The 21004-nt window shown below is 48.0% G+C and overlaps 1 protein-coding gene across 9 annotated transcripts in view; it reads right to left on the bottom strand.

Annotated features, from left to right (window-relative positions):
• The window catches only part of LOC123376029 (nardilysin-like), a 93647-nt gene that overhangs the window by 17237 nt on the left and 55406 nt on the right, over positions 1 to 21004 (bottom strand). For all 9 annotated transcript variants that reach the window (XM_045027641.1, XM_045027640.1, XM_045027639.1 and 6 more), the window contains 4 exons: positions 12839 to 12958; positions 7370 to 7421; positions 6038 to 6188; positions 2618 to 2745 (listed from right to left, as the gene is read on the bottom strand). In XM_045027641.1, coding sequence (XP_044883576.1) covers positions 2618 to 2745; positions 6038 to 6188; positions 7370 to 7421; positions 12839 to 12958 — 451 coding nt within the window. The remainder of the gene's footprint in view (positions 1 to 2617; positions 2746 to 6037; positions 6189 to 7369; positions 7422 to 12838; positions 12959 to 21004) is intronic.

The following is a 21004-nucleotide window of genomic DNA, read 5'->3' as shown; positions in this document are numbered from 1 at the left end:
ACAGGCTATCCATTGGATCACCCTTGTCCAGATGTTTGTTGACCCCCTCCAAGAATTCTGATAAATTGGTGAGGCATGATTTCCCTGTTCAAAAGCTGTGTTGACTCTTCCCCAACCAATCCAGTTCATCTAGGTGTCTGATAATTCTGTTATTTACTATAGTTTTAATCAATTTGCCTGGTACTGAAGTTAGGTTTACTGGTCTGTAATTGCCAGGATCACCTCTGGAAACTTTTTTTAAAATTGGTGTCATATTAGCAATCCTTCTGTCATCTGGTACAGAAGCTGATTTAAAAGATAGGTTACATACCACACTTAGCAGTTCTGCAATTTCATATCTGAGTTCCTTCAGATCTCTTGGGTGAATATCATCAGGTCCTGGTGTCTTTTTACTGCTTACTTTATCAATTTGTTTCAAAACCTCCTCTACTAACAACTCAATCTGGGACAGTTCCTCAGATTTGTCTTTGAAAAAGAATGGCTTAGGTGTGGGAACTTCCCTCACACCCCCTGTAGTGAAGAACGATGCAAAGAATTAATTTAGCTTCTCCACAATGGCCTAATCTTCCTTGAGTGCTCCTTTAGCACCTCGATCGTTCAGTGGCCCCACCGATTGCTTGGCAGGCTTCCTGCTTTTGGAGTACTTTTAATTTTTGAGTCTTTGGGTAGTTGCTCTTCAAATTCTTTTTTGGCCTGCCTAACTGTATGTTTACACTTGATTTTTGAGAATTTATGCTCCTTTTTATTTTCCTCAGTAGGATTTAACTTCCAATTTTTAATGGATGCCTTTTGGCCTCTAATCGCTTCTTTTACTTTGTTGTTTAGCCATGGCAGCACTTTTTTGGTCCTCTTACTATGTTTTTCAATGTGGGGTATACATTTAATTTGAGCCTCTATTATGGTGTTTTCACTTTTGTGACTGTACCTTTCAACTTCCATTTAACTAGCGTCCTCATTTCTATATAGTTCCCCTTTCTGAAGTTAAATGATACTGTAGTGGGTTTCTTTGGCATTTTCCCCCATACACAAATGTTAAATTTAATTCCACTATAGTTGCTATTACCAAGAGGTTCAGCTATATTCACCTCTTGGACCAGATCCTGTGTGCCACTTAGAACTAAATCAAAAATTGCCTCTCCCCTTGTGGGTTCCAGGACTATCTGCTCCAAGAAGCAGTCATGTATGGTGTCAAGAAGCTTTATTTCTGCATCTCATCCAGAGGTGATATGTACCCAGTCAATATGAGGATACTTAAAATCCCCCATTATTACTGAGTTTTCTATTTTTATAGCTTTTCTTATCTCCTGAGCATTTCACAATCACTATCCTGGTCAGGTAGCCAGTAGTATATTCATATTGCTATATTTTTATTATTCAAGTATGGAATTTCTACCCATAGAGATTCCATAGTACAGTTTGATTCACTGAAGATTTTTATTATATTTGACTCTATCCTTTCTTTCACATATAGTGCCACTCCCTAACCAGCACAACCCTCTCTGTCATTCCTATATATTTTGTACCGTGCTATTACTATGTCCCATTGATTATCATCATTCCACCAAGTTTCTGTGATGACAATTATATCAATATACTCATTTAATACACTCAAGTTCAGCGATCTTAGTATTTAGCCTTCTAGCATTTGTATACAAGCAGTTACAAAATTTTAGCTGTCTACCACTATGTGATGTAATTGAATGAAACTCTTGGTCATTTCACTGTTTCTCTTCAGTTCCTACCTGTACTATATCAACTTCCATCCTCACCTTCTAATAGGAAATAGAGAATCCCCATTAATAAATCCTCCCTTAAACGATGTCTCTTTCTGAACCACGTGCTCCTCCACAATTGCAGGCTTTCCCCCAGCCCTTAGTTTTAAAACTCCTCTACAATCTTTTTAATTTTACTTGTAAGCAATCTGACAAGTTCCATTTTGGTTTAGGTGGAGTCCATCCTTCCTGTATAAGCTCTTCCTTTTCCAAAATGTTCCTAATAAACCTTAACACGTGCGTCCTACACCATTGTCTCATGCATATCAAGAGTTTTAGCTGTGGCAGTTTACAAAAATAGTGTCAATGTTTATTAGACTTTTATTGTAAGAATTATTTTTCCTCCTGCCAGTTAATCAGTTCCAGCTTTTTATACAACACCCATAAGCATAAAAAAAATAGATTTCCAACACTCTTCAGCCAGGCCCTCAGTGTGTCACTGAGAAATCCAGAAAATAGTTCACATATCCCTTCCAAACCAGTAACACTCTCTCTTCCTTTACCCTGGTGTATAGTAATTACTTTGTAATCTGCCCAATACACAGCCTTATATACAATGAGTAAATATCCATGTTTTGGCATTTGATTATTAGCACCAGACACGTATTACAAAGCAGAAGTAGGTGACAATTTAAGTATTGTGCTCTAAGTATTTAAATATTATGCAGGGATTCGTTTTATTCACTGAGACAGTGCAAAATACTTCATAGTAATTTGTGATTGGAAGAAAGGAAATATCTGCAGCTGCTACAATGACAATACAGTTAAAGCAGAGAAGATTCCACTCTGTGTGTACCTCCACCCTACAACCAGTCTATCTAATTAGCCTTCTCACAGACACTCACTTGGCCAGCATCTCTGGCTTGATCAGAATATTAAAGTAAGTCTTTTTTAGCTGCTCTGTTATCATCTCAAAAACCGCTGGAGTAAAACTGAAGTCAGACAACTGGTCAATGATGAGCTGAAATAGCAGCTGGAAAGAAAATAAAATATTGTTTTCTGAATGATTTTTACCAAACAGAAGAATATTTTTTGCCAAAGAGGATTATTTTGAATTATATCTTATATAAAAAGGAGACTCATCTAATAATCCATGGATCAACATAAACTTTACTGTATAGATCTATTAAACATTCTAATAAGGTCCTGAATAAATACATTAATTGGTTAAGAATAAGCTACCAATTGCCAGGACATCTCATGCTCATAGCATTCAGATCAATGAAGAATTTTGTTAAATCAGTTAAAAGAAAATTAACTATTTCTTATATAGCTAATTTTTAAAAATGTAAAATGCAGTTTGTTTTATTGCAATGTTATAAATTAAATGCATAAAACTCAGAAAATGAAAGTTAAGGTTCTCCTAGTGTCAAACTCACCCACACTGCACAAATATTTTGACTGCTGTGTTTGTAATTTCGGTGAATTAATGCAGTATTGCCAACTTCAAGAGATCAAAACTCATGAGACAGACACACAAAAATCACGAGATTGGCTCAAAAAATCCTGAGTTTTTAAAAGAAGATTACATTGAGTTTTTTAGGTCTGTCCTTTGAGTTTTGAATTTCCCCTGCCATTTGCACATATGCGCATGTGTGCATGAATGCATTTTCCCTTCAAGACCTTTTCCACTCAGTTTATCCAAAACATCTTGTTCAGTTCTGGGAGAACACTTCTCTGAGATCCAAAAAACTTAGTTTGACTCCAGATTTCATCAGTCAGGTTCCTTTATTTGGCGTACAGCAAAGCTACACTAAGTTGATCAGACTCAAGTGTACGGGATGGATATAGGGTGTACCAAGCATTCAGTGTTACACAGAAAACCTCTTTCTTTATATACATTTACACATTACATTGCATCACACATTTTGGGATTGACTTGCTTACTGTTCAGGAACCAATCCATGTGCAGCATGCTCTGTAATGCATTCTCCACACTCAAACTATTCTTTACCTTCTCTCTACATTCCCAACTTATCTTTTCCACTGTTAGTAAATGGTTTCCCGGGTGCTCTCCCTCTTACCTTAGTTGGCTCAGATATTCTGTCGTCTTAGCCTACTAACCTAGTTACTGATTTTATTTAGTACATTCTGTTTTCAGCCTAATGATCTGTTTACCTTCCAAACTCTATCCTCCAAGAAATAAGGCCTCCCTTCACATATTAATTACTCATGACAGGGCAGACCTCAGCTACAGCGAGTGTGTGTATGTAAGAGAGAGAATTAGCATTGCCCACACTTGCAAATGTATAGGGTAAGGTGATTTTGGCCCCTGCTGCAGGAGCTCTCACCCCACATCCACCCATCCCCTGCCCAGCAATTAATCCTTTCCCCCATCTCCCCATTAGTTCTGTTCCCACCAAGTTCAGCCCCCACATCAGTCCCCAGCCTCCTCAGTTCAGCCCAGCCGCCACAACCCATTGCCCCACCATCACCTTTGCTCCTCCTAGGGTTTTCACCCTCCTCTCCCAGCCTGGCTGTAGCAGGGTTCCGTCTTCCCCTTTGCAGACGAAGGGGGGCAAGCTCCAGGGTTCTTTACCCCCTTCTGCCCTTCCCAGGCAGGGTGCAGTGGCGGGAGAGGGGGAAGGGGAGGAGCCAGAGCTGCCCTGAGCTGCTGGGTTCTTTGCTCCCTTCTTCTCCTCCCCTCCAGTGAGAACGGCAGGCAGAATGGACCAGGAAGGAGGGAGCAGAACTACACTGAGCTGCTGGATTCTTTGCTCCCTCCTCCATTCCTGTGAGAACGGCAAGTGGAGGGAAGAGATTCTGTCAGCTTTTGGCAGGCTGAACTTCCTGAGGGGGCTGGAGGTTATCACAAGCCAAACTCCAGCACCTTGTGAAATCCCATCATGCACCCAAAAAAAAAATCATGGGAGCTGGAACTACTGTTAACATTACCGAGAAAATAATTTTTTCAATATGTAAGGATCCTGTCATCAGCGGCTGCATTTGCAACTGATCTTCTACACCACCGGTTGGTGGAGTTCATCCTATATCAAAGATTCTTCATGTGGCTAGGGAACCCTGTCATATTGAGCAAATCAGCAGCAGCCAGCAACTGATATGCCCATCAAGGCTGTTGCCCAGGCAGCCTACCAGGCATTGCCTGTTGCTTACCAGCCAATGCACCACCATGCTCCTGCCTTGACCCCGATCTGCTCCCTCTCCTGCTGGTAGCTCACCCTTCTTGCTCTCTTCTATGTTGCATTCTTTGCCTCCCACTCCAACTTCACATGACATGGGGTATCTATACCTCCCCACAGATCCCCCTCACCATTTGCCTTAGTCTCTAGGACACTCCTACAGTCAGGGGGGGACTTGCATCTTGTCCATCTTTGTCTGGAGTGGCTAAGCAGAAGCCACAGCTGTCTGCAGAGTGCACCAGCTGTGCTCCTACTGCAGTCCTCCTAGTGGAGTCACCCCTTCTAATTTTCTGCCCCAAATCCCCATGGCCTTCAGACCTTATCACTGGGCACATACCTTTAAAAAAACCCTCATCCCAAAAGATATTTATACAATTACATTTACACGCACATCACAAAAAGACATGGTCAGTATTTACAAAAAGATATGAAAACTTAAATTATAATTAAGGTTGTTTATAACTCCACATATCCAGTGCTTTAAAGTGAAGAAAATTAGAAGTTAAAGTTCTTCACATCTGCAAACGTAGCTATTTGAAAAACACAAAGTATATATCTTTTCAATAAGAGTTCTAAGGCATTACATAATGGGATATAATCACATATCTATTAAATAAACAAACATTCCAATATTTTTAAGGAAAGCTGAGTGTGTGTGTGCACGCAAATGCATACAGTAACGAAGGTAGAGGTTTAATGTCTACATCATATTTTCTGTTATTTGGTATGGTATATAAATATTAAACCACTGTGAGGCACCTTTCAAAATGACAACTTTCCTTACAAAATGTTTAAAATACTCCTGTCTCTTTATTGCATTCACATGCTCAGCTGCCCTTCTCCTGTTTCAAGCTCCGTATATCTCAGAGAGCAAAGATGGCAACTTCCTGATTCATTGTTAGTTTGCTATTACATGACAAAGATATCCTAATCACTCCATGCAATTAAAAAATAATCTTTTTTAAAACTTTGGTTAAGATAAAATAAAGCATGCCAGATTTTGTTACTTTCAGATTCTTTTAACTGGATTTTCATGCCCCAATGCACCAAAGAGTTGTTTAGAAAGTGACATTCAGCAAAAGGCTAGTTGGTCTGTAGTAAGGAGGACATAGCAATAGTACTTACAGGTAGTTTATGATTGAATCCTTTCACTCGAATGACCAAACCATGCTCTCCAGATACCAGTTTATATTCCAACTGAGCAACATCAGCTTCATATGCCGGTTCAGCAAGTTTGTGAGAAAGGATATTTACAAAAGTCTCAAAAAGTACCACACTGTATGAATGAGGAAAATGAGGGTGGGAATCAATAAGGGAAAGTGAAAAGAAACAGCCTTAAAGTCAATAGGTTTGAGAGGATACAGATAAAAAAAGTGTCCAATAGAAATAAATTATTTCCCTGGGCAGCTAAAAACATTTAAAATTTAGAATGTAAAACACAGTACAAAAACATTTATTTTTCTACAGAGATTTTTTCCCCTGGGCAAAGCAAAAACCTGAAACACGGGGTTCTGTATTTCTCTTTATTCAGCAAGCACACAAAACTACTTAGTAGTTTTTTGGGGGATTAAATTTAAAATATTTTTAGATCAAAAGAAAAACTTATTCAAATTACAAAGTATTTCAGGATAGTATAACAATCAACCCGACTACTGCAGGATATGTGGGTTAAAACCTAACTGGTATAAATAATGGATTTTTTTAGGCAACATGACAGCTTTCAGTAAAATTTGTTTGTTGAATATTGTGGTGTTAATATAGAAAATTATGTGTTAATGTTATTTATGTAAAGGCATTTGGGAGACTCTCAGTTTTATTTAGCATTGGAAGTGCTATAATGGAGAATTAATATGTACAGAATCATAGAATCCAGAGGAGGAGAACAAAAATGTAGGTTTAGACAACATGACCTACAAAGAAAGGGTGAAAGAATTGGGCAAGTTTAGTTCAGAGAAGAAAAGGATGAAGAGGACATGATAACAGATTTCAAATATGTAAAAGGTTGTTATAAAAATGACGGTGACCAATTGTTTTTCATGTCCACCGAAGGTAGGACAAGTATTAATTGGCTTAGTTTTCAGCAAGGAAGATTTAGGCTGGATATTAGGAAAAGCATTGTAACCATAAGAACAGTTAAATCCTGCAATAAATTACCAAGGGAGGTTGTGGAATCCCCATCACTGGAGGTTTTATGAACAGATTATACAAACTCCTGTCAGGTATGATCTAGGTATACTTAATCCTGTCTCAGCACTGGGGATGGACAAGATGACCTCTTGAGGTCCCTTCCAGCCCTACATTTTTGTGATTTCTATGATCTTGAGGTTTGTTTCATTCAAAGGAAGGTGTATGTGGGTTTTTTTTTCACCTGCAGAGGAATTTTAACTGCTAATACTATACTACAATTATAGTTGTATCTTGCTCTGTAAGACAGATAAGAGAAAGATAAATTTTTACCTTTTTGCAGACTGCTGTATCAGTGGGGAGATCAGATGGAAATGTATGTAAGCTGAAATTTGAAAAAGGTTGACATGAGCAACTGTAGAAACAATGGCAGCTTCAAACATGTAAGTATTTCTTTCTCCAAACCATTTCTTATCTCCAGTTAATTTTCTATGAACTACATATAAATGATTATTCAGAGATGGTATTTTTATCTGTATTAAGTTATCACCATAGAAATTTTAGCCCTTCAACACTTACTCAATATAATCTTTTTAACTGAAGATTTAAAGAAAAGCATAAAGTTGTACTTCACCTTGCAAAATATTGCTTTATATTACAGGATACTTAAGGAGCACACATTTTTTGTGACAACAGCTATAGTTCTTATACAGGATAAAATTACTCAGGGCAAGTACCGTATCTTTGTATGTTTGCATTATGTTTGCTTACATAAATTAATTTTACACTTTTCTTTCTAAAACAACCTAAAGATGCTGTACAACAAATAAAACTATAATTATACATACCCTCTTTTTAAAAGTTTCTCACTAACAATTAAAATGAGTCATGTTTCTGAGCAGAACAGCAAAAATGGAAACAGTTTTCATGTTCATTGGCTTTCAATGATTCCAGATCACATTTCCTCAGTTTACAGGGGGAAAAGAGAAGTTGGTTTGGTTTCGGTTTTTTAAAACTACAAGGCCTCCAAACTCAAGGTTAGTTCTTTCCCTCTCAGGCACTGTCATCTGTAAGATGCTTTTGGTGCCAAATTCTGCCCTCAGTTACTCCATTAGAAGAAGCAACACCTGTCAAGCAATTATTAAACAGTGGTATCAAAGATACTGCAGATTCTCCCTGTACTAATAAGAAAAAAACAGTAGCATCAGCTATAATGTCACTGTATTAGAGGTACATTATTTTTAACAATCTATACTTCTATAGCTCTTACCATTCAGCATTCTCCAATCTCTTTACAAACATTAATGGGCTACACCTCACAACAATCCTGTGAGGAAGATAAGTGTCATCTACATTTTATATTTGGTGAAATAAGGCCCAAACGGTCTTATAAGTCGACAGATGGAGCTATAAGAACTGTCGAACGGGACTCCTTCCAGGACCTTCTCGCGATTGGTCCACCACTGTAGCGAGGTGAGAACCATCAGGGGAATGGTGACGATCCTTTTCAGGTGGTCCCTGGATTGGGAATAGGTTGACGCCAGCCATTGCTGCAGGGGCCACATGCGGAGCCTGGCATGGCGGACTATGTATGTGCAAGCTGCCATGTGGCCTAGTAGGTGCAGTCGAGCACGACCCCAATTAATTCTGTCCTTTGAACTGGAACTAATGTGGACAACCAATAGTCCCAAGGAGCGGCATGTGACTTGTAGTACACTGACGTTGCATTGGACATGAGCCTTGGAGCTGCCTTTGACTGGCCAGCTGTCAAGGTACGGATAAATCTGGATACCCCGACACCTGAGGTAGGCCGTGACTACCACCATGCACTTGGTAAACATCCTTAGCCAGGCCAAATGGAAGGACCGCAAACTAGTAGTGGGCCAAACCCACCGTAAAACTGAGAAAGTGGCTGAGTCCTGGGAATATCGCTACATGAAAGCATGCGTCTTTCAGGTCGAGGGTGGCATCAGTAGCATCAGTAGCGCGCCACTCCTGGATCCAGGGATGGGATAATGGAGGCCAGGGAGACAATGCGAAACTTTAGCTTCTTTAGGTATCTGTTGAGGTCTCACAGGTCCAGGATGGGATGCAGACCACCCTTGGCCTCAGACCCTTGGGATCAGAAAATACCGGGAATAGAAACCTCCTCCACCACCCCAGCTGTAAGAGCCCCTGAACCTCTCGTGAGAAGGGTCCCTGAAGAGGGACAGGGAGGGGCATGGGTGTGTGTGTGGAAATAAATTGGAGGGTGTAGCTGTGGACCATCGTACTGAGGACCCAGTGGTCCAAAGTTATCGCCGACCATGCTGGGAGGAAAAAGGAAAGGCAGCTGCAAAAAATTGGGAAAAATCGCATCCAGAGAATAGACTGGGAGGTCACCCTCAGGCGTACCCTCAAAATGACTTTTTAGCTCCTTGCTTGGAGAGGGTTGAGCCTGACTGGGCAGAGGGTGGGGGCGGGTGGCTCATGCGCTGTCTATAGTCCTTGGGCTTTTTGTGCAGCAGGTCTTGCCAGGGCTGGCTCCCTTGCCCCTGGGGTAGTTCCAGTTTGAACTGCTTATGTGCCGGGCCTGGAATGTAGAGCCCCAGGGCTTTCAGGGTGGTTCGGGAGTCCTTAAGCCCATTTAATTTTTTGTCTGTCTGCTCTGCAAACAGGGCCTGGCCATCGAAGGGGAGGTCCTAAATCGACTGCTGAGCCTCGGAGGACAACCGGGAGAGGAGTAGCCAGGATGCTCGCCACACAGAGATGGCAGATGCTATGGTGCAGACGGAGGAGTCTGCCACATCAGACGCCACTTGAAGGTCCGCCCTGGCAGCAGCTGTCCCCTCATCGAGGATCGCCCAGAATTTTTTAGGAGAACCTTCCAGCAGGGCATTCTCAAACTTGGCCACGGTTTGCCACATATTGAAGTCATAGCAGCCAAGGCGGGCCTGGTGATTGGCCACCCTCAACTGTAAGTTAAATGAGGAATAAATTTTCTGTCCGAACAAATCCAATCTCCTGGAGTCCTTATTTTTGGGGGCAGCTCCGGGTTGCCCCTGACATTCCCTGTGATTAACTGCCTCGACCACCAGGGAATTTGGGTCAGGATGGGAGTAAAGGTATTCATGCCACTTAGTTGGGACAAAGTACTTACACTCTGCCCATTTGGAAATGGGGGGCAGAGAGAAGGGGGTTTGTCACAAGGCACTGGATATCTTCAATACCCCTTCGTGAAGGGGAAGGGTCACCCTAGCAGGGGCTGTGGAGGAGAGGACGTCGAACAGGGAGTCCGCTTGCTCCTCCAACTCCTCCACCTGCAGGCTAAGGTTGGATGTGACCCTCTTCAACAGCCTTAGCGTCATCCTGAGGAACCAGGTGAGGGGGCTCCATGATGGCCTCAGCCGGTGACAAGGAGGAGGAGGCCAATACCACTGGTTCCATGGTAGCCATTGGTGGTCCAGCAGGCTGTTCCCCTTGGTCAACATGGACTTGCGTGGTCTTATCCCTTGGGGCCTCAAGCACTGGAGGGAGTTGGGTCATCGAGGCCACCAGCCTGCCCGAGGCGCCCGACACCAAGTGGGCAGGCTGGGATTGCTAGGTGAACCCCCACAGGTTCCAAGGGTACCACAGGACCGGCCACTGGGCAGGTTTTGCTACCAATGATGCAGGCGGCACCGAGGGTCTGGGAGTCTGCCCCATCGATGTGGAGCCTTGCTCCATACCAGAGCCATATCCAGAGCAATTGCTACCCGGAGACCAGGATCCACTGGAACGGCGACTCCATGCCTGGTGATAATCGCAGTTGCACCTACAGGAGGACTGGTCCAAGCAGGACGTGCACCTCCATGGGGACCTTGGTGACCGGCGGCACTTGGCAGATCCATAACGGAAGACCAGCGATCCATGCCTCACGCTTCGAGACCGGTACTGGGATGAGGAGCAGGACCTGGAGGTATCATGGGCTGGGTGCCAGGGAGATCTCCCCAAATATGGTGACACCCATCTTTAGGCCTTTTCCCTGTACCCTGAGTTCCCAGATGTGCCCCATAATCTTAAAGTTAAGCATTTGATGTTATCATTGTAGTAGGGGAATCTGCAAGAATGGAACAGCTGTGCGGGGTTTGATCAGTTCCTTTCACCAGCTGAATGATTGTAGAACACATTGGGGAAATGACAGTAACCTGCCTAGTATGTGTTGGTTTGGTTTGTAAACTGTTCAAAGCCATCCATGTAGATCTCAGAGGTATAATCTGGCATGCTGGACTGCAAAGTCTCAAGATGACGTGTGTCCCAGCAGTTGACAACAATCTCTTACTGTTAACTTGAGGACTTTCTTGAATCTTTGATATTGCCTTACACTCACCCCCATCTGTTGTCTCTTCTCTTAAACTTAGATTGTAAGGTTTTTGTTCTGTCTTTGTACAGCACCTAGCACAATGGGATCCTGACACTGCAGTGGCTCATAGGACCTATGGTAACACAAATAGTACATAATAAAAAGTCCCAGGAAGGGTGAGGTTCCCTTGTAGGAGGAAATGTATTATCAAGTCCCTTTAAGAATCTAGCAACTATAGTGTGTGAGAAGAATCGGCCTTCTCTTAACACACTGGTGGTATGCTGATACAGATGACAAGTGGACTCTCAAAGAAGAGGCAGAATCCATGAGACTTTAGATGGAGCACATCATCTAGAATCAGAAATATCCTAGCTTGTGATGGGACCAATTGTTGATTGAATAAAAAAGAGGGAAATCCTTTCCATCTATGGGCAAAGCATTTCAAAGTAGAGCTTTTCCCGGAGTGAAGCAGTGTAGTTTTCACCCTCTCTGAACATGACTTGTCTGTGATGATCAGCAAATTATCCTCTATGTTGCCAGAGGGTCTCTCTGTCTCTCGACTGGGATGGAGTACTTGTCCATTTCTCTGAGATAGGAGATTTTGAGACAGTGACAGAAAGAGAGGTGATTCTCTGTATAGCTCTAACAAGATTTACACCCCAGTGTTGTTTGAGCCATGCTGCAGCTACCAGTCTGATTTTTGATCTGCCCTTGATTTTTTATTGCACCCTTTTGCTTTACTCCACCAGGAAGGTGTCCATTACTTTGTCTCTGCATGCCTTCATTCATTACAGTGGGCAATACGATATTGTCCTCAGATTCAAGTAGGTCCACCTTTGGATATGCCCACTTCCTGAAAAGCTTGGAAATCACTGAGGCTTTCGAGGACCATTTATGCTGGTTCTGAGTCCTCCTGCTAAGAGATTCTGCTTACACATGGTTTTCTCTTATCAGATGCAGAGCTATTGGATGAGAAACTAGAGATTGTCACTTTGCCCTGAGCATATCATCAAAGCTGCTGCTTGAATGAAGAGGAGGTGAACTGTGTTGATGAATTCTGGAGGTTTTTGTTCTTCTAATGTTGAGGTCTCCTCCGGTAGGCTTGTGTGTGGTGTGATTAGAACCTCCTTTGAAAGCAGTAGACCTAAAAAGTTGTTAATGAATCCTGTTTTGCAACTGGAAAGCTGACAGTAGGATTACTCCTGAGGGCATTCTATGCCAAAAAATTAAAAATTCTGCACCAAAAAATTCCACATGCTCACCATAAGGAGTTAAACACTTACAAAAGGGGGTTTATAACCAAAATGCCAACTGGCACTTAACAACAGTGATGTTCTGTGCTGCTTGGATTTTAGAAAAAAAGAGGAGCTACAAGTCCTAATTCTAAACAAATTGCCAGTACTATTTAGGTGCCAGTACTATCGCACAGGAAAAGCTTTGTTTTGCACATTTTGTTTAATACACCAGCAAACGGGGGTTACCTTTGGGGATTTTGAATTTATTGTCCTTCTTGTACCACACACAGCCGTGGTGTGTGCTCAGAATTCTGACTGGGTGCTTCGTGTCAGAGCAATCAGATGCCTTCAGAGCGAAGTCAGTGGCTAATATAGAAACAGAATATGTGGGTTACTATATTTCAAATCCACAACTGTTGGCACAAGTGTGCAACTTACAAAACTGTAAACAAACTGCTCTCCTCTTTTCTATGTCACCATAGTGTATTTAATAGCACACTGCCTTCTGGAACTAAAGGTCATGAATTTAGATCCCATTCCAGATCTTTGGCTCATATCCAGAGCCAACCCTGAAGTGAATAACAGATAGGCTAGTAAGTCTCAGTCAAGAGATAAGTTCTTCATTCTTTTTACTTCTGATAAAAGATCCAGTTGCTATTAGAGTCTGTTATTTTTCCCAAAAGAACAGGGATAACCAAACAACACGGCCTCTCTCAGTAAATCAGATTCTCAGGTCTACAGCTGTATGCAAGCTACTCATGAGTGCATCATGGCTGCTCTGTTGGGCTACATGGTCCATTCACTAAGAATATCTTTAAAAAAACGGTTACTTACCTTTGTAACTGTTGTTCTTCGAGATGTGTTGCTCATATCCATTCCAGTTAGGTGTGTGCGCACCGCGTGCACGTTCGTCGGAAGACTTTTACCCTAGCAACCCCAGTGGGTCGGCTGAGCGCCCCCTGGAGTGGCGCCATAACGGCACCGCATATATACCTCAGCCGACCCACCCGACCCTCAGTTCCTTCTTGCCGGCTACTCCGACAGTGGGGAAGGAGGGTGGGTGTGGAATGGATATGAGCAACACATCTCGAAGAACAACAGTTACAAAGGTAAGTAACCGTTTTTTCTTCTTCGAGTGATTGCTCATATCCATTCCAGTTAGGTGATTCCCAAGCCTTACCTAGGCGGTGGGGTCGGAGTGAGACGTGGCGGAATGCAGGACCGCAGAGCCAAAGGCTGCGTCATCTCTCGACTGTTGGACCAGGGCGTAGTGCGAGGCGAAAGTATGAACGGATGACCAGTGTGGAGGCCAAGAATTAATTAATAAAGGTTTGAAGGGATCTTAATGTATGTTAGCTAATTAGCAGAAGTTAAGATGTGACCCTGTATCTGGTGCAGAGTGAATTGTGTGAAGAGTCGTTACGACCTTGTGAATTGCAGTCTTGTTTTCTGTTCTAGTATTGCAGACAAATAAGATAACGAATAGGCTTATGTATAAACAAATGCAAATGTTTACTTTTACTGTCTCCAGGTTTGCTAGCCACTGTCTGTTAAGAAGGTATAAAAATTGTTATGATTGTTTACTAATTGAGAGAGATCCATCCAGGACAAGGGGCAACCCAGTTCCTGACACTCTCTCCCTCTTGTGTTCACTAGAGTATTATAATAAAGTATTTGTTTTTGCTGCACCCAAACAAAAAGCGAGAACTGAGTTTTTCTTCGACACCAGGTCGCCGCTCGGCATATCTCTTGTATCGGTACTTGCGCCAGAAAGGCAGCGGAGGACGCCTGGGCTCTGGTAGAGTGGGCGGTGAGATGGCCCAAAGGGACATTAGCCAAGTTATAACAGGTGCGTATGCACTCTATGAGCCATGAGGAGATTCGCTGTGATGAGACAGGAAGACCTCGCATCCAGTCAGCAATCGCCACAAACAGTTGTGGGGATTTGCGGAACGGTCTTGTCCGATCAACATAGAAAGCCAATGCCCTGCGAACATCGAGGGAGTGAAGTCATTGCTCTCGCGGGGATGCGTGAGGCTTTGGAAAGAAAACTGGAAGGAAGATGTCCTGGTTATTGTGGAACGCGGACACAACCTTCGGGAGAAATGCCGGATGTGGACGTAGCTGCACCTTGTCCTTATGAAAAATGGTATACGGTGGATCCACCATGAGCGCCTTGAGCTCAGAGACCCGTCTGGCTGATGTGATAGCCACTAGAAAAAACGTTTTCCATGACAGGTACAGCAAGGAACAGGTGGCCAGCGGCTCAAATGGTGGGGACATGAGCCTGCTGAGGACGAGATTGAGGTCCCAGGTGGGAATCGGGTGGCGCACCTCGGGGTAGAGACGATCAAGGCCCTTTCTGAAACGAGTAGTCAGCGGGTGAGAGAACAGCGTATACCCTCCCTCACCGGGGTGGAAAGCGGAGATGGCCGCTAAGTGCACCTTGATAGAGGACAGTGCAAGGCCTTGCTGTTTCAGCGACCAAAGATAGTCAAGGACCATTGCAAGCGGGAGCTCCGAAGGAATAGCGTCGCGCGCTTGAGCCCAGCAAGCGAAGCGCTTCCACTTGGCCATGTAGGTAGATCAAGTGGAAGGCTTCCTGCTGCTCAATAAAACGTGCTGCACAGGAGCACAGCATCGCAATTCTGACTGGTCTAGCTACTCAGGAGCCACGCCGTGAGGTGGAGGGCCGGCAGGTCTGGGTGACAGAGAGTGCCGTGATCTTGTGTTATAAGATCCGGGTGAAGCGGCAGAGGAATTAGGCTGGCTACCGACAGATGGAGCAGCGTGGTGAACCAGTGTTGCCTGGGCCACGCTGGCGCAACTAAGATGAGACGTGCCTTGTCCCGTCGGAGCTTCAGCAGGACCTTGTGTATGAGGGGAAACGGAGGAAAGGCGTAGAACAGGTGACGAGTCCATGGGAGGAGAAACGCGTCCGACAGAGAGCCCGGTGCCAGGCCTTGAAAGGAGCAAAACTCCTGGCATTTGCGGTTCAATCGGAATGCAAACAGGTCTACCTGGGGAAAGTCCCACTGTTGGAAAATGGCATGAGTGATGTCTGCTCTCAGTGACCACTCGTGGCAGAGAAAGGACCTGCTCAGGCGATCCGCAATGGTGTTCTTGACGCCGGGAAGGAACGACGCCACCAGATGTATCGAGTGGGCTATGCAGAATTCCCACAGCAGCATCGTCTCGTGGCAGAGGGGAGAAGAGCGGGTCCCGCCTTGCTTGTTGATATAGTACATGGCCGTTGTGTTGTCCGTAAAGACTGAGACACAACGGCCGTGGAGGCGAGTTCGGAACGCCTGGCATGCCAGACGCACTGCCCGGAGCTCCCTGACGTTGATGTGCATCTTCAATTCCTGCACCGACCAAAGGCCTTGAGTACGAAGAGCGCCGAGATGGGCTCCCCATCCGAGGGACGAGGCGTCCGTTGTCAGGGAAAGGGAAGGCTGAGGAGCCTGGAATGGGACTCCTGCGCATACATTGGAAGGGGTCAGCCACCAATCCAGGGATTGAAGGACACCCGCTGGAATGGTGAGTAGCGTATCCAGAGGGTCCCTGTGCGGGCGGTATCTGGAGTGGAGCCACAGCTGAAGTGGGCGGAGGCGGAGCCTGGCAAACTGAGTGACGTGCGTGCAAGCCGCCATATGACCAAGGAGGCGGAGACAAGCACGGGCTGAGGTCAAACGAGAGGCCTGAAGGGCACGGATTAGCTCTGTAAGGGCCTGGAACCGTAGCTGCGGAAGGTAGGCTCTGGCTAGAGATGAGTCCAGCGTCGCGCCAATAAAGTCCAACCTCTGAGTTGGTACTAAGGTGGACTTGTCTATGTTGAGAACTAGGTCCAGGCGCGTGAATAAGTCTTTGATCTCTGCGACATGCTGCTGGACTGTGGTCTGCGAGTCCCCCCCGATGAGCCAGTCGTCCAGGTAGGGAAAAACGCAGATGCCGCGCCGACGGAGGTGGGCGGCGACAACGGCAATGCACTTCGTGAACACCCGTGGGGCCGTGGATAGGCCGAAGGGGAGGACCGCAAACTGGAAGTGCAGGTGAGCGATTGTGAAGCGGAGGAAGCGTCTGTGCGGTGGAAAGATGGCGATATGAAAATATGCATCCTTCATATCGAGGGCGGCATACCAGTCTCCCGGATCCAAAGTAGGGATAATTGTCCCAAGGGATACCATGCGGAACTTCAACTTTAGCATGTATGCGTTGAGGTCTCGCAGGTCGAGGATGGGTCGGAGCCCCCCTTTGGACTTGGGGATCAAAAAATAACGGGAATAAAAGCCCTTGCCCCGTTCTTTGTCCGGAACCTTCTCGACTGCTCCGATGGCCAGGAGCGAATGCACCTCCTGGAAGAGGAGTTGCTTGTGAGAGGGGTCCCTGAAGAGGGACCGGGAAGGAAGGTGGGAAGGTGGGGGTGAAACGAATTGCAGTTGGTAACCCCGTTCCACGGTGCGGAGGACCCAGGCATCGGTGGTCAGCCGGGCCCACGCCGGGAGGAAATAGGAAAGGCGGTTGGAAAAGGGCAGGGAGGGATCTGGAGAAAGATCTGGTATGTCGTCCCCGGGCGCATCCTCAAAAGGATGGTTTAGGCCCCGGTGGTTTCGAGAGGGTTCGCCCTTGGGACGGTTGGTTGCCAGGCTGTCATCTACGTCCTCCGTGACCCCGTCGCCGACCAGAGTCTTGCCTGTAGCGAGGCATATATTACGGCCGGTTAAACTGGGGGCGGAACGGACGCCTTTGGGTAGCCGGGGTATGCATCCCCAAAGTACGGATGATGACCTTGTTGTCCTTTAGATTTTGAAGTCGGGAGTCCGTCTTTTCCGAGAAGAGCGCCTTTGAATCAAAAGGAAGGTCCTGAATGGTGTACTGAACTTCAGGAGGGAGCGTCGAACTCTGGAGCCAAGAGATCCGGCGTATGGTAACGCCCGAGGCTACAGTACGTGCCACCGAGTCAGCTGCGTCTAAGGAGGCCTGTAACGAGGTGCGCGCTACCTTTTTACCTTCCTCTATGAAGGCCGCGAACTCCTGTCGGGAATAGGGTGACCAGACGTCCCGATTTTATCGGGACTGTCCCGATATTTGCTTGTTTGTCCCGCGTCCCGACCAATGTTAGGTCGGTACACTGGACAAACAAGCAAAGGCTCCGGAGCCCGAAGGGCTCGCGCCCTCCCCTGCCCCGACTCCGCCCCCTCCTTCCCCCATTGGATCCTTCCCCAAATCCTCGCCCCCATCCCCGCCCCCTCACTGCCCCATTGTCTCCCTCCCCAAATCCCCGCCTCTTTCCAAGCATGCCATGCCCAGGAGACTCAGGGGAGTGCGGGGCCGGGGTGAGTGTGAGTCCAGCCTGGCCCCGAGCAGGCAGGACTCGGGCGCGGTACCTGGAGGGAGAGTAGGGGGGCGGCCCGTGGGGCTAGGTGGCGGCTGTTCTCCCCACCTGGGCAGGGGACTCGGGAGCAGCCGCTGCTGCAGCTCCCACTGCTGCGGGGGGAGGAAGTGGCCAAGCACGTGGCGCTCGGCGGCTGCAGCTTTGGTGCCCGGGCCCGAACCCCCTGAGCCCGGGCCTGCTGCGGGGCAGCGTGCACACTGCGCTCAGCCCCTGGCCAGTCGCGTCTGGGCTGGCTGCCCAGCTGGTGCAATCCCGTGGCGGAGGCATCGGCAGCCCAGTCCCGTTCGCTCCCCTGCAGGACCCGAGCGGGATGCGGGGGGCTGGGGCCTGCTGCCCCCACTCCGAGGCCGCCCGCAGGATTGCACCAGCTGGGCAGCCAGCCCAGACGCGAGTGGCCAGGGGCTGGGTATGCGCAGCGTGCGCGCTGGGTCCCCGCAGCAGGCCCGGGCTCGGGGGGGTTCGTGGGCGCCAGAGCCGCAGCTGCCGAGCTTGGCCAGCGGCCGCTTCCTCCCCCTGCGGCAGTGGGAGCTGCAGCAGCGGCTGCTCCCGAGTCCTGCTGCCCAGGTGGGGAGAACAGCCGCTGCCTGGCCCCGCAGGCCACCCTGTACTCTCCCTCCAGATACCGCGCCTGAGTCCTGCCTGCTCGGGGCCAGGCTGGACTCACACTCACCCCGGCCCCGTGCTCCCGTGAGTCTCCCGGGCCTCCCTCCAGCGCTTGCGGAGGGAGGAGGAATCGGGGGTGGGGGATTTTTTTTTTTTTTGCTCTGCCGCCATTTTTTCCCCCTCTGCCCCCGCCCCGCCCCGCCCCCCCGCGTCCCGATATTTGACCTGGGTGATCTGGTCACCCTAGTCGGGAATCCTGAGGCAGGAGCTCTTTGTATTTCTCTACCTCAGCCCAAGTGTCATGCCCGTAACGGCTTAGCAAGGCCTGCTGATTAGCCACTCGAATCTGCAGGGCACCAGCAGAGTAGACCTTGCGACCAAGCAAGTCCATTCGCCTGGCGTCCTTTGACTTAGGAGCTGGGCCTTGTTGGCCGTGACGCTCTTTGTCATTGACAGACTGCACCACCAACGACGAGGGGATAGGGTGCACATACAAATGCTCATATCCCTTGGAAGGGACCATGTACTTGCGTTCCACCCCTCGGGCTGTGGGTGCAATGGAGGACGGAGTCTGCCATAAAGTATCAGCATTTGCCTGGATAGTCTTAATGAAGGGGAAGGCTATGCGGGTTGGGGCGTCCGCTGACAAAATGGTCACTATCGGATCGTCCACTTCCGATACCTCCTCAGCCTGAAGATCCATTCGCAGTGCCACCCTGCGAAGGAGCTCTTCGTGCGCCCGTAAGTCAATTGGCGGGGGACCTGTGGACGACGACCCTGCCACCGCCTCATCCGGGGAAGAGGAGGAAGAAGAAATTCCAGGCATGATGGTGTCCCGGTCAGCGTCTGGGACCTGTAAAGCTTCCTGCTCCAGAGGTTCCTGGGCAGGCTGAATACCTTCCTCTGCGCCCGATGGTACCTCAGTGTCAACTGGGGGGCGGCTTACAGTAGCCTCCGGGATGCGTGACTCGTGTGGTATGGTACGCGTGGTAGGCACAGGAGCACCTTGGGCTTGGTGGTAGGCCCAAGGGGTCCAATAACCCCACTGATGAGGGTCTTGGTCCGCGTAATGGGACTGCTGCGGGTCATGGTCGTCGACGTAGTAGCTGTCGGCGTGCGAAGAGGCCGAGGCGTGCCGAGAGGGCCAGGGTGGAGCAGATAACCCTTGTGCCGAAGTGCCCACGGATCGCATTTCCCGCCTCTGTGGTGACCGGTGCCGGGAGGCATCCCGATAGTGAGAGCGGGAGCGAGAATGGGACCTCCGACCGGCGTGGTGCCGGGAGGTCGACTGGGATCTCCATGTTCGGTGCCAGGAGCGGCTTCGCGAGTAGCGGCGGCCATATCGGTAGCGAGATCCTGAACGGTGCCGGGAATGACAAGTCGGAGAGCGGGAGAATGACCGGTGGCGCGAGTCTGACCGGTGCCGCGTAGTTGAGCGGTGCCGGGACTGCGAGCGGCGTTGCGATCGGCGCCCAGATCGAGATCGGCGTCGAGAGCGCGATCGGTGCCGAGAGCGGGAACGGGATCGGTGCCGGTCAGAGTCGGTGCCGGCAGGCGGCTTAAACATTGACGGCTTGCCCATGGAACGGGGCGCACGCACCAGCGGCGCCGGGGGCAGCGGCACAGCCGAGTCTGTCAATGCAATGAGGTCCCGCGCTGCGTCGAAGGTCTCCGGAGTCGACGGCAGTGGCATCTCTACCGCGGCCGGAGCCGGGGAGGTCACAGGTGCCGGGCTCGACGGCCTCTCAGGGGCCGGAGTCGCCAGTGCCGGCAGAAGCGTCTGCGGCAGAGGGACCGGTGCCGCGGCAGGTTTCGGTGCCGGGCGGGGCGCACTCTGGTGCTTCGGAGCAGGCGGTGCTGAAGAGGCAGCGGCCTTCCCCTTCTTTGCCTTTGGCGAGAGAGAGCGTCTCTGGGCAGGTTTCAGTGCCGATGGCGTTTTCGGTGGCACAGCAGAGTGGCTCGGCGCCGTGGCGGCGCTGCGAGAGTCCAGAGGGACAGCGGGCGGTGCCGTGACCGGAGGGGTTAAGGCTGCCTCCATTAGGAGTTGTTTAAGCCTAATGTCTCTTTCCCTCTTTGTGCGAGGCTTGAAAGCCTTGCAAATTGGGCACTTAGTAGATAAGTGCGACTCTCCTAAGCACTTTAAGCAGGAGCTATGAGGATCTCCTGTAGGCATAGGCCTGCGGCAGGCCGAGCACGGCTTGAAACCCGGGGAGCCGGGCATACGCTCCGGTCCCGGGGGCGGGTGGGGGCTAATCCCCGAACCCGCTAACTATCTAACACTAAACTGAATAAACTATCAAAAACAAGAAAACCTAAGCTAAGATATCAACTATATACAATTTTTACAGAGAAGAACTATGAGGAAGCTAGGGAAGCGGAGGTCAGACAAGCTGCACTCCACTGTTCCAACGACC

The sequence above is a fragment of the Mauremys mutica genome, chromosome 8, assembly GCF_020497125.1.
Source record: "Mauremys mutica isolate MM-2020 ecotype Southern chromosome 8, ASM2049712v1, whole genome shotgun sequence".
NCBI lineage: Eukaryota > Metazoa > Chordata > Testudines > Geoemydidae > Mauremys > Mauremys mutica.
The sequence above is the reverse complement of the archived record's forward strand: the minus strand, read 5'-3'. Positions and strand labels throughout refer to the sequence as shown.